The sequence below is a fragment of the Purpureocillium takamizusanense genome, chromosome 1 (genome assembly GCF_022605165.1).
Source record: "Purpureocillium takamizusanense chromosome 1, complete sequence".
NCBI classification, from domain to species: Eukaryota; Fungi; Ascomycota; class Sordariomycetes; order Hypocreales; family Ophiocordycipitaceae; genus Purpureocillium; species Purpureocillium takamizusanense.
Window position 1 is genome coordinate 2,786,754 of NC_063068.1, and position 10,631 is coordinate 2,797,384.

General features: G+C 57.9%; 6 protein-coding genes across 6 annotated transcripts; 3 read left to right on the forward strand and 3 right to left on the reverse strand.

The window, feature by feature from the left end:
* The first annotated feature begins 72 nt into the window (after positions 1 to 72).
* PIN4_1 (Peptidylprolyl isomerase) lies at positions 73 to 780 on the forward strand. The gene is made up of 4 exons (XM_047981764.1): positions 73 to 269; positions 340 to 442; positions 520 to 656; positions 710 to 780. The coding sequence occupies exons 1-4, from the start codon at positions 147 to 149 to the stop codon at positions 725 to 727; spliced, it is 381 nt and encodes a 126-aa protein (XP_047837724.1). The 5' UTR covers positions 73 to 146; the 3' UTR covers positions 728 to 780.
* On the reverse strand, positions 656 to 1,724 carry RPS12 (40S ribosomal protein S12). Its single transcript, XM_047981765.1, has 3 exons — positions 1,624 to 1,724; positions 1,183 to 1,498; positions 656 to 1,113 (listed from the first exon to the last, which is right to left on the reverse strand). Exons 1-3 carry the CDS (start codon positions 1,624 to 1,626, stop codon positions 989 to 991), a joined length of 444 nt encoding a protein of 147 aa, XP_047837725.1. The 5' UTR covers positions 1,627 to 1,724; the 3' UTR covers positions 656 to 988.
* A 173-nt stretch (positions 1,725 to 1,897) lies between these two features.
* On the forward strand, positions 1,898 to 3,113 carry RPS22 (40S ribosomal protein S22). Its single transcript, XM_047981766.1, has 2 exons — positions 1,898 to 2,464; positions 2,706 to 3,113. The coding sequence occupies exons 1-2, from the start codon at positions 2,332 to 2,334 to the stop codon at positions 2,963 to 2,965; spliced, it is 393 nt and encodes a 130-aa protein (XP_047837726.1). The 5' UTR covers positions 1,898 to 2,331; the 3' UTR covers positions 2,966 to 3,113.
* A 1,148-nt stretch (positions 3,114 to 4,261) lies between these two features.
* On the forward strand, positions 4,262 to 6,787 carry JDV02_000895 (uncharacterized protein). The gene is made up of 2 exons (XM_047981767.1): positions 4,262 to 6,368; positions 6,450 to 6,787. Exons 1-2 carry the CDS (start codon positions 4,543 to 4,545, stop codon positions 6,523 to 6,525), a joined length of 1,902 nt encoding a protein of 633 aa, XP_047837727.1. The 5' UTR covers positions 4,262 to 4,542; the 3' UTR covers positions 6,526 to 6,787.
* On the reverse strand, positions 6,697 to 8,628 carry JDV02_000896 (uncharacterized protein). Its single transcript, XM_047981768.1, has 2 exons — positions 8,216 to 8,628; positions 6,697 to 8,148 (listed from the first exon to the last, which is right to left on the reverse strand). Exons 1-2 carry the CDS (start codon positions 8,484 to 8,486, stop codon positions 6,899 to 6,901), a joined length of 1,521 nt encoding a protein of 506 aa, XP_047837728.1. The 5' UTR covers positions 8,487 to 8,628; the 3' UTR covers positions 6,697 to 6,898.
* A 152-nt stretch (positions 8,629 to 8,780) lies between these two features.
* On the reverse strand, positions 8,781 to 10,225 carry JDV02_000897 (uncharacterized protein). The gene is made up of 4 exons (XM_047981769.1): positions 9,966 to 10,225; positions 9,709 to 9,826; positions 9,346 to 9,645; positions 8,781 to 9,289 (listed from the first exon to the last, which is right to left on the reverse strand). The coding sequence occupies exons 1-4, from the start codon at positions 10,032 to 10,034 to the stop codon at positions 9,204 to 9,206; spliced, it is 573 nt and encodes a 190-aa protein (XP_047837729.1). The 5' UTR covers positions 10,035 to 10,225; the 3' UTR covers positions 8,781 to 9,203.
* Positions 10,226 to 10,631: the final 406 nt, after the last annotated feature.

Sequence of the window (10,631 nt, forward strand, 5' to 3'; positions counted from 1 at the left end):
CCGTCGAGGAAGAGATGTTGGCGGCGTCATGCCCCTCCAACCTCGATCGTCATGGTGCATTTTCAGGGCCCAAGCGGGGCAGCCTGCACTTACCTCGTTGACTTTCCCCTCTCATCACGCAGCCCTCTCAGACTAACCGAGCCACCATGGGCAAAAACGACAAAAAGGGAGGCGGCGACAAACCCGCGGCCAAGGGCAAAGGCGGCGACAAGGATGCGGGCGGCGGCAAAGCCAAGGGCGCGCAGTCCATCAATGTTCGGCACATCCTGGTACGGCTCAAAGACAACCATCCCGTCAACATACCCAAGGCGCCTCGACCTATACTGACGTGCGAGATAGTGCGAGAAGCACGCGAAGAAGGAGGAGGCGCTGGCGAGGCTGAACGAGGGCATCAAGTTCGACGAGGTCGCACGCAACTTCTCTGAGGACAAAGCGAGGCAGGGTAAGCATCCCCAGCCCCTCCCAACAAATGCTGGCCTGTCCTAGGAATCGAGCTCACATTACACCTACACTCCGAAGGAGGTTCGCTCGGGTGGAAAAGTAAGGGCAGCTTGGATCCAAAATTTGAAGAGGTTGCGTTTGCGCTGGAGCCGAGCACCACGAGCAGCCCCAAGATAGGCGAGGCGAAGACTGGATTTGGCTATCACATCATCATGGTTCGTGTCTTCGAAGATGAGAACGCAAGCTAAGCGAACTGACATTCTGCTAGGTTGAGGGACGCAAATAGTGACATCACCAGACACAGCATGTAGTACTTCACATCCAAATACACTTTGCGTCACATGAAACAAGTGGCCAAAACATTGGTGATTTCCCTTGTTTTTTTGATTCCCGTCTCATGCAAGATGGGCCAACCGTGAGGCCAGATACCAAATCCAGATGCCAGCCGAAAAAGGCTAGAGTACAACCGCAAAGTGTCGTTTCCGGCGGACCCAAAGCCAGCCCGCGCCTCTATACCCTTCATTTCAACGCCGTCCATGCAGCACGTTTACTGCGAGGTCTGGAAGTAGTTCAGGAGGATGGAGCGCTCCTGCGACTCCTCACCCCAGTCCTTGACAACGACGCAAGAGCAGTTGACAACCTTGCGAGCGTTGCCCTCACGGTCGAGGACGCCTATGCGCGGTATTAGCAAATCGAACGTCGGATGGACAACTCCGCAACCTTCTGAGGAATAACACCTACAGAGACCGGCCCACTCGCCGAGCTGCTTGCCGTCCTGAACCTTGATCAGGGGGATCTTGTGCTCGTCGCAGAGAGCGACGACCAGCTTCTTGTAGGCCTCCTCCTCGCAGTTCTCGTTCAGGACACACATGTGAGCCTGGCGGCGGTCGAGGGCCTTGGAAGCCTCACGGAGACCGCGGGCAAGGCCGTCGTGCATCAGAGCCAGCTTCAGGACGCCCTTGAGGGAATCGAGAACGGACATCTGGCCCTTGGGGGCGTCGGCGGAAACCTCGACCTCATCGGCGACCTCGGGGGCGTTGTTCTCTTCTACGTCCGACTGTTGGGCGGCACGTTAACGTCTGTCATCGGCGTCGTGCCCGAAGGCAGTCTGCGGGATGCGGCCAAGCAACCCGCAGCGAGCCTCAAGAGGGGGGCCACTCATCAGCGTTGAAGGAGGCTTACCATCTTGAATGTTTATCTTGTCGGGCGATCCTCGAAGATTGTAATATTTGGAGTTGAAGGGGGGGGAAAAGAGAGGGGATGGGTTCACTTCTTGAGCAGGGTGGTGGTCTGGATTTGAGCGTAACGGGGATTTGCCGGCGGCTCCAAAGTGCGCACGCGATTAGGGCAATTTTTCGTGCACGGACCCACCAGGGCACACACAAGCGCTCGCGCACACACACCGCAGCAATACACCGATCCCCACTCTTTCTCTCCACCATCTGTTCTGCGGTCGACGATACTTTTTTTTCCCCCTCTGCTTCTCGACCACACTCTCTACCAAGAACCAGTCCGACAAACACACCTGTGAGGTATGTATGATTCCAAGGGCTGACGGCGATCGGGATGCGGCAGGATGATGCCTCTATCAGCGGCAGGAGGAAGCAATCGTGAGCGCCGCCCGCGGTGAGGCGACTAGACGTCGCCGCCAGTCGTCGCCTTCGGCCCGGTGCGATTAGGTTGGCGGTGTCGCGACCGACGAACCGCGGCAGGCAAACGCTCTCGATACTCTTCTCTCCCTCAGCAATGGGCGGCAGAACCCTCCTCGACCGATCGCTGAGGGCACTCTCCCTGCTCATGGCCGCGCGAGGCTAACGTCGAGTCTTTGCTCCTGGCAGATACCTCATTTCCAATCCGACTTGAGAATCTCCGCCCGACAACACCGCCAAAATGGTCCGCACTTCGGTTCTCCACGATGCCCTCAACTCCATCAACAACGCCGAGAAGGCTGGCAAGCGCCAGGTCCTGATCCGACCCAGCTCCAAGGTCATCGTCAAATTCCTGCAGGTCATGCAGCGTCACGGTACGTGAGAGGTTATTCGAGAGCGCGGGTGCATTGGAATCGTCAGTTTCGAGGCCGCAATACCCTTCGGTATGATAACTAGGGCGACGGTCGACTCTGCTCCCACGGCCCAGCCCCTATAAGTTGCCGATATATTATTCATCTCCTGCGACGGCCCCGAAACTGTTGATTCCGCATCTCCGCCACTCCTTTTGACGCTTGGGGTCGTCGCAACATTCACTGACTTTGTGTGATTTTGCAGGCTACATTGGCGAATTCGAGGAGGTCGATGATCACCGCTCCGGCAAGATCGTCGTTCAGCTGAACGGCCGCCTCAACAAGACTGGTGTCATCTCCCCCCGCTACAACGTTCGCCTGGCCGAGCTCGAGAAGTGGGTTGTCAAGCTGCTGCCCGCTCGTCAGTTCGGCTACGTCATCCTGACCACCTCGGCTGGCATCATGGACCACGAGGAGGCCCGCCGCAAGCACGTCGCTGGCAAGATCATTGGCTTCTTCTACTAGAGGATGGATGCCAACCGGGGCTTAAAAGTACATGGGCATGGTCGGCGTTCCGGGAGGCCATGATGAACAGTGGCCGATGTTATCAGCTGCCGTTGAATGTAGCGCACTTTAGCTCTCTGAATGGGACCTTAGAGGACGTGACGCCCTGCTTAAACTCGCGTAATCCGTGACTATGCTTGGCCACATGCGCCTGGGCAGTCGTTTGCCGTAGACTGTCCATTGTGCGAAGTACGAAGTACGTGCCGGTTGATCCATGCGTGCATTTGAGACAGCACTCGTCCCAGTCCCAGCGAAGCTGTGACTAGACGCTTTCAGGGCTTTTCTGCGTTCGGTTTGGCCCCTACGCTTCATCGCACGCATGAAGGCATTGACGTCCCTCGTCATAAATGGCGGAACACAGGATCGAATGCAAGTTTCTGTGAGCCGTTCAGATGGGTGGATGGTTTGCTTGGAAATGTCTGTTTGTCGATTTGCGCTTGCCTTGCCCTACTGAACCTTGCATTCCCTCTGGACGGGAATTTCCAGGCTGGGACTGTACCTAGGCCCCAGGCGGTAAAGGTACTACCTTAGTACCACCTTAGTACCCTTAGCATCGTACCTCAGCAACATTGCAGGTGGTGTCAAGCACTGTGACCGGGAGCTCTACAGCGCAATAGCCGCTAAAATGCCCACTATAATGAGGGCTGGTACGAATGGATAGCTGGACGACTGCTTCAGCTGGGGTTCGATCCGGTAGTCGATTCATTTGACAAGACTGTAGCGGATCGCACAGTCAGTCGCGAGTGACTGAGCCAATCGAGCAATCAATGCAGCAGTCGTTCCCAATAATGTCGGCCAGCAGTCAGGGTGGGGGTTAGGGTTATTTCAAGCCGAGCGCCAACTTGGTTGGTCCAACGCTCAATCCAGAGCGAGCAAAGCACGAGGCACTGTTCGTTCGTGCACTGATGAGGCAGCAGCCAGTTGCTGCGTACCGGAGTACGTACCACGCGCTGAACGCGATGGCATGCGGGCGGGGGCGTGGGCGCCGGGAAGCGAGCCCGCTGAAGACGGGAGGCTGCCTTGGCTGCCTGGGAGAGGCGGCGTTGTTCTGGAGGGCGGGACTGTTGACGGCCTGAGCGGTTGCGCTGGTGAAAAAGTGGCTGTCCCTGGGCGTACCCCCCCTGTCAATGGGCCGCCTGTCAGGTGCTGGCCCGCCCCAAACTCAAACAGGGACAGGCCGGGACGGGACCGACTGAGCATTGGTTTTTGGTTCCTTTGGCTCCTCCTTGGTTCCCTGACTTGACTTGGCCTGGCCTGCTCCTAGCCTGGCCTGGCTGTTCGTTGGCCTGGCACCAGACGAAGTGCCTGTCGCCCGTGTCCGCACCTTTCCTTCCACTGTACCTGTATCTACCCAACCCGACCGAGAGAGAAGGCGCTCGTCGAATCCGCACTCTCCTCCCAATCGGCCGACGCGCCGGAACGCCATGGTCTCCTCTTCGCAGCTTTGGTAGCCGACTCCCCCAATTCTCCTCCCCAATGCGACGACATTCGACGAACACAGCTACATCAAAGCAAAGACCCCGTCCGCCTTGGCGCCGATGCTGAATCCCACTTCCCAGCAAATCATGCGACGCCGACAGACCCTGGCGCTGTTCGGCCTCGTCTTGCTCGCCCTCTGCTTCTACACAGTCCTCCGCCTCGACGACTCGCGGCTGGTGAGGGAGCCAGTGTCCCGCAAAGGGCCGCCACCGGAGACGAAGACGGGCGAGAACAATGGCGGCGACAAACCCAAGTCCGTACACTGGGAAGAGGCGCCCCGTATCCGTGGGGGCCCTAGACCAAAGTCTGTCAGCGGGACTGGCTCGCATCCCATCTGGTTTCTCATGAGCGATGCCCAGCGCGAGCATGACCAACTCATCAAGAGGCAGTCCAAGACGCTGGCAGATGCTGTCAAGGAATACCGCAGGCGGTACCAGCTGTCCCCACCCCCCAACTTCGACAAGTGGTTCGAGTTTGCCACGGCCAACAAGGTCCAGCTTGTCGACGAGTTCGACACCATCCACGACCTCATCACGCCCTTCTGGGGCCTAAAGCCCAAGACGATTCGCGCGAGAGCCAAGGAGGCCCTGGGTTTCGACAACGCGCTCATCGGCGTCGCCATCCGGAACCATGCGGTCTCTCATATCAGCGGCGGCCAGGAATGGCAGCGCAACGCCACCGAGGGCATGATGGCCAAGTTCGTACAGTATCTGCCGGACATGGACTTGGCGTTCAACATCCACGACGAACCGCGAGTCGTCGTTCCGCACGACGATCTAACGCGACTCGTGAGCAAGGCGCGCGATGTGAACATGCCCGCTTCCAACGCCAACACAAACCCGATTAATGACTTCTCCAAGACAGCTCCTGAGCTGAGCGACAAGAAGATGTTTGAAGAGACGAAACTGACTCGTTTCAACGTTTTCGCCCATCAGCCCACTTGGACGCACTCGCGCATGTCGTGTCCGCCCGACAGCCCGGCCAGGATTCTCGAAGAGGACGAGCGCGCCGACGACATGAGCAAGTACGGGGTTGGTGATCTCGGCTTCGTCTACAACGCCACGGCCATGTCGGACGTTTGCCTCACACCGTCGTTGAGCTCGACCTTTGGCTTTTTTGATCGGCCCAATGCTTTCAACATCGTCCACGACCTGTTCCCCATATTCTCCCAGTCAAAAATCTCATCATATAATGACTTCATCTATCCCTCGCCCTGGTATTGGTACAAAAAGGTGTCCTACGAGGAGGATAAGGACAAGCCTTGGACGCAGAAGCTAGACAAGCTCTATTGGCGTGGCTCGACGACCGGCGGCTTTAGCCGGAACGGAGGGTGGAGGAGGCAACACCGCCAGCACTTTGTCCAGAAGATCAACGCACATGACCAGGTACAGATTATGGTCAACAGTGGCGGTGCGGAAAATCCGAAATGGGAGACGAAGCAAGTTCCCCGTGGGGACTATCGCGACTTCATTGATGTGTCGTTCTCGCACGTCGGCCAATGCGACCCAGGTGACTGCGACGCGCAAACTCAATACTTCGATGTGAAGGACCGTGTGGAGCAACAGGATGCTTGGGGTTACAAGTACCTCCTGGACATTGACGGCAACGCTTTCTCTGGTCGCTTCTACGCCTTTCTGCAGAGCAAGAGCCTGACCTTTAAGCTCGCCATGTTCCGTGAATGGCACAATGAGTGGCTCCGACCCTGGTTACACTACGTGCCCCTGAGTCTTCAAGGCGATGAGTGGCTCGAGGCGGTGCGCTTTTTTAGCAGCAGCAGACTCGGCAACAACGAGGCCGAGCGCATCGCCATGGCGAGCACGCAATGGGCCAACAAGGTGGTCCGCAAAGAGGATATGGAGGCGTGGTTTTTCAGATTGCTCCTCGAGTAAGTCAACTTGGCTGCAGCACCCAATTGCCGTCGCGAACTTCAATTTCGAGGTAACCGTTACTGACACCGGCGTGACAGGTATGGACGCGTCATTGACGACCAGAGAGCAATCATTGGTTTCGATCCGTCGAGCGCGGGCAAGAAACTACCGTGACTGACCCAAGAAATGAGTTGAGGACCACAAGGGCCAGCGTGTGAATGACGAAACGGCTGTATATGCATATACACAAAGCGGGCGAGCCGGGACCCTTTATATATACAAACGTTTCCCGCTTGCTCAAGGAGTACGGGCGCATTCTTTTCTTGTTTATCTACTTCACCACTTCCCTGGGCGGCTTGTAGAACAGAGTTGGCTTGATTGCGATTTTGTAACATCGGACATGTAAAGCATACAATATAATACCCCTTCCGCCTTGAAATCATGTTTTGCGCGAGCTCTCTGTCTTGGGACTTTTGCACCAGCGCTGTGCCGTCGGTAACCTTCCGACTAGATGAGATGGCCGTGCTGCTGCCCCTTGCACTCCAAGCTACTCTTCGTCTTCGTCTTCTTCCTCCTCGCCCTCGCCCTCTCGATCCCGCGGTGACCGGGCATCTGACCGATCGGCGTCGCTACTCTCACGGTGGCGGCGGCGACGTCGCTCACCATCACTGTCTTGCCTCTCGTCGGCATCAGCGTCGGCATCAGCATCAGCATCCGCATCCTGCGTCTGTGTCTGCGTCTGCTCCTCCTCGCCCTCCTCCTCATCGGCTCCCTGGTCCCAGCCAAGTGGCCGCTCCTTGTACTTGCGCATGGCGTCGAGCATGCGATTGCTAGGGTCCTGAACGGTGACTTCGATTTCGTCAATGACTTGCTCCTCCTCGTCGCCCTGGGACATGCCGGCAGTGCGGGCGAGGCGCTTGGTGCGCTGGGGCCGGATGGAGGAGCGCTGCATGATGGGGTAGTAGTAGACGGCTTTCTGCTTGGGATACGTGTCGTCATCGTTGGAAGCGAGGATTATCTCGTCTTCATACTTTGTCGGGTGGTCCAGCTCCGTCTCTTGAGATGTCTCGTAGGCCCTGACTCGGCTGAACGTAAAGTGGCCGCGGCCGTTGGCGGTACCGTGCGTGTACAGGCTGTCGCTATCGTGTTCAGGATCATCAAGGTCGAATTTGCGGCGGAAGTTCTTGGCCACGTCCTTGGTCGGTGTGAGGTAGAAGTCGTAGTTCATGAGGTTCTGCGGCTTCGGGTTGACGGTGGGATCCTCCTCATAGGCGGCAAGGGCCATCTCGAACAGTTCCTCCTCGGCGGGCGTGCGGTCTATCGGACGGAAGAGGCCGCTCAGGAGTCGTGTGTCGTACTGGGTCGCGTTCGTGATGGGGTTGGTGAGGAACTTGATGGTGACGTAGGCGCCCGAGTCGGGGAACGCGTCCAGGTCGGGCAACAGAGGCACCGCGTCAACGAGCTTGACCTTCTTGTTGGCCGGGTGCTTGACGCGCTTGGTATCTTTGAGATCGGCCTCGGCGATCTCGAAGCTGCGGTCGATCTTCCGCTTGATGGCCTGTGGGGAATCGGCGGCGGCATCGGGGGCAGGGCGGACAGGTCTCCGGGCGCCCGTGACGCCAATCCGGGAATTATCGCTCTTGGGATGTTTGGAATTGCTCGATGAAATGTATTCTGTGCGGCGGAGGAAGGATACGTTGGCCTCGGCGACCTTGTGCTTGCCGAGGGCGGCGATGGGCCGCAGGAGCGGGCGGTCATTGGGGTGGACAGGCGGTGCGACAGCCGGGGCTTGAATGGCTGTGTATCCAATGGGTCAGTACGGCTGGCTCTGAAGAAACAGGGCCTGTTATGGTATTCAACTGACATCTCTCGTCGCCGTCGAAAACGCCAGGCATGCCCACGAGGTTGAGCGGCATGCCCAGCTCGGCGTCGGCCTCGATGTTGAGCGGCTGCTCCCGGGCCAGGCGAGACGCGAAGCCAGGCGTCGTGTACTGGCCACTGGCGAGTCCCGTGTTGGGGATATCGAGCAGCTTCGGAGGCGTCGGCGGCGGCGGTAGGGCATTAGAGAAGCGAATGCGCGCGATGTAGTCCTGGTGGATAGCGCGTTCGCCGGTGCGCGCCCCGGTGGACGCCATGGCTGCTGTGGTGGGCAGATGAACGATTGATGCGCTCAGATGGCCGGTGATGGCCGTTCCTCGTAGATACCTGTCGCAGGGAAAGCTGTTTGGATGGTGTCAGTGGTTGCGATGAGGGTCGTCGTTTGCGTGTGTGTTGTGTGGTTGGAGGTTGAAGGAAGGCCAGAAAAAAGATGGGGCTCGCGACAAGACTGGGTTTGCTGGGGTCGCTGCCAGAGTCAGGAACTCAGCTCCCCGCCACAATGCAATGCCACAATGCCGCCAATCCCAATCGTTCCCCAACAATAGAGTCGTCAGATATGGCCAGCAGAGCACTTTGCAATGTAAATTCATAGAAGAACGACGAATGGCCGCGCTACTCGGTCCCACGGTTCGCCCGAAAGGCCCCGAGCGCTGCAATGCCTGGCTTCCGCTTCCGTTACGATCTCTGCTTATGCTGCGACTCGGTGTCGCCTGGTCATTCAAACATTGCTTGTTCATTAATGAATCATCTCCAAGACCAGGCTCCGGCACCAATCTCGCCACCCAGCCCAAGCCGTCTATATGACCCTATTCCCTAATGTCCGACCTCGCGATGGTCGCGTCGCCGACGCGCTGGTGCACTGTCGTCGCTGCACTCTTTACCAACCCCGTGACCGTTTAGGCGGCCGGCATATCATATTGTACATGCAGGTGTCCAAAGCGTCGCGCGCTCTATTTGTCTGCCCGTGGAAGCGCTTACGAGTTATCCTTGCGGTAGCTCTTCTTGCCAACGGTAAAGGGAACGTAGCGGTACTTGATCATGTGCTGAATCTGCTTTCGCACTTGTGCAAGTTAGCTGGTGCTCTTCCATGTTTTGTTTTGGCGGAGGTAACCATACTCGTCAGAACAAAAAGTATCAGCCAGTACATGACCAGGACGGGCCAGAAGACGGGCACATTGAAGATCTCAAAAAATGTGCAGAAGAAGGAGATGGTAACAGCGCGCGTGGCCCAGTACCAGAACTTGAACTCGGGGAGGCGGCGAATAAAGGGCTTGAACTCCTCGTCCTGCTTCGTCGGGAGGGTGCCGACTGAGCCATCCTCCATCTCGTTGTCGAGCGCATCGTTGGAAGGATCGAACTTGGGTTGGAGGAAGGCGAGGAAGAGGTTGAGCAAGTAGATGCCCAGAGCGTAGGCGACTATTTCGGAGGGTCAGTCAGCTTGTGGCAGCATCGCCGAATAGAGGGAAGAGGCAGACGCACCGATATACCACCCCTGAGCAACGAAGATGCGCAGGAAGAAGAGGAGCAGTGCGACGCCGGTGCCGACCCATCGGTACAGCACAAAGGGCGTCGACCGATCCAGGAGAGCTTGGTAATGCTATTGATTGCGGCCATGGTGTCAGCATGAGGCCGACGAGTGAGAGGCAGAAGCGTCTTGTCTTCTTTCCTATGAGCCGGCCGACTCCAGGCCAGGCCAGGCCAGGCCAGGCCGGCTGATTGGGGGGGCGAAGGCGTACTCTTTGAATCTTGGACGTGTGCGCCGTGACGCTGGCGAAGGGGGTCTGGTCGGGCTCCGGCGCGTCCATCTTGCCGTGGGGCCTGCGAGTCGCGGGCAAGGAGTGGTAGGATAAGACTGAAGAGCTACAGGAGCAGCTGAGATTGTCGCGATGAAGCTGTGGCGACTGGGACTGTGCAGGTCGTGCGAAGCAAGGTCGAGGAGTTGGCTGCTTCCAGAAAAAAGGGTCTTCTGGCCTGTCTGTCCTTTGAGGCGACGCGAATCTCGACTTTGCGCCGCATGCGTGGTGGGGCTCGACATTAAAAGGGACCTGGAGTGGGTGGTGGAAGCCACAGCCACAGCGAGCGGCCAATTGCGCGGCCTCCTGCCGGGAGTGCAATCCATGGCCCGGCGCTGTCTGTCCGCACTGTGTTCGATCCCTTCCAGTACGTCAGTAGTCAGTGGAGGACACTGAACCCAGTGTCGCCACTTTTCATATCTACCTTACCTGGCCTGGCCTCGCCCTGGGACGAGAGCAGGTGCAGTTCATGTATGTACCCAGTAATGAGGAAGGCTCGATCGATCATCAATTGCTTGCAGAGGTAGGGACTTGCCGCCTAGCTCTAGGTCGCTCGCTAGGTAAGTACTAAGTGAGACTCGATCATCGTCAGCCGCTTTCGGAACCCAG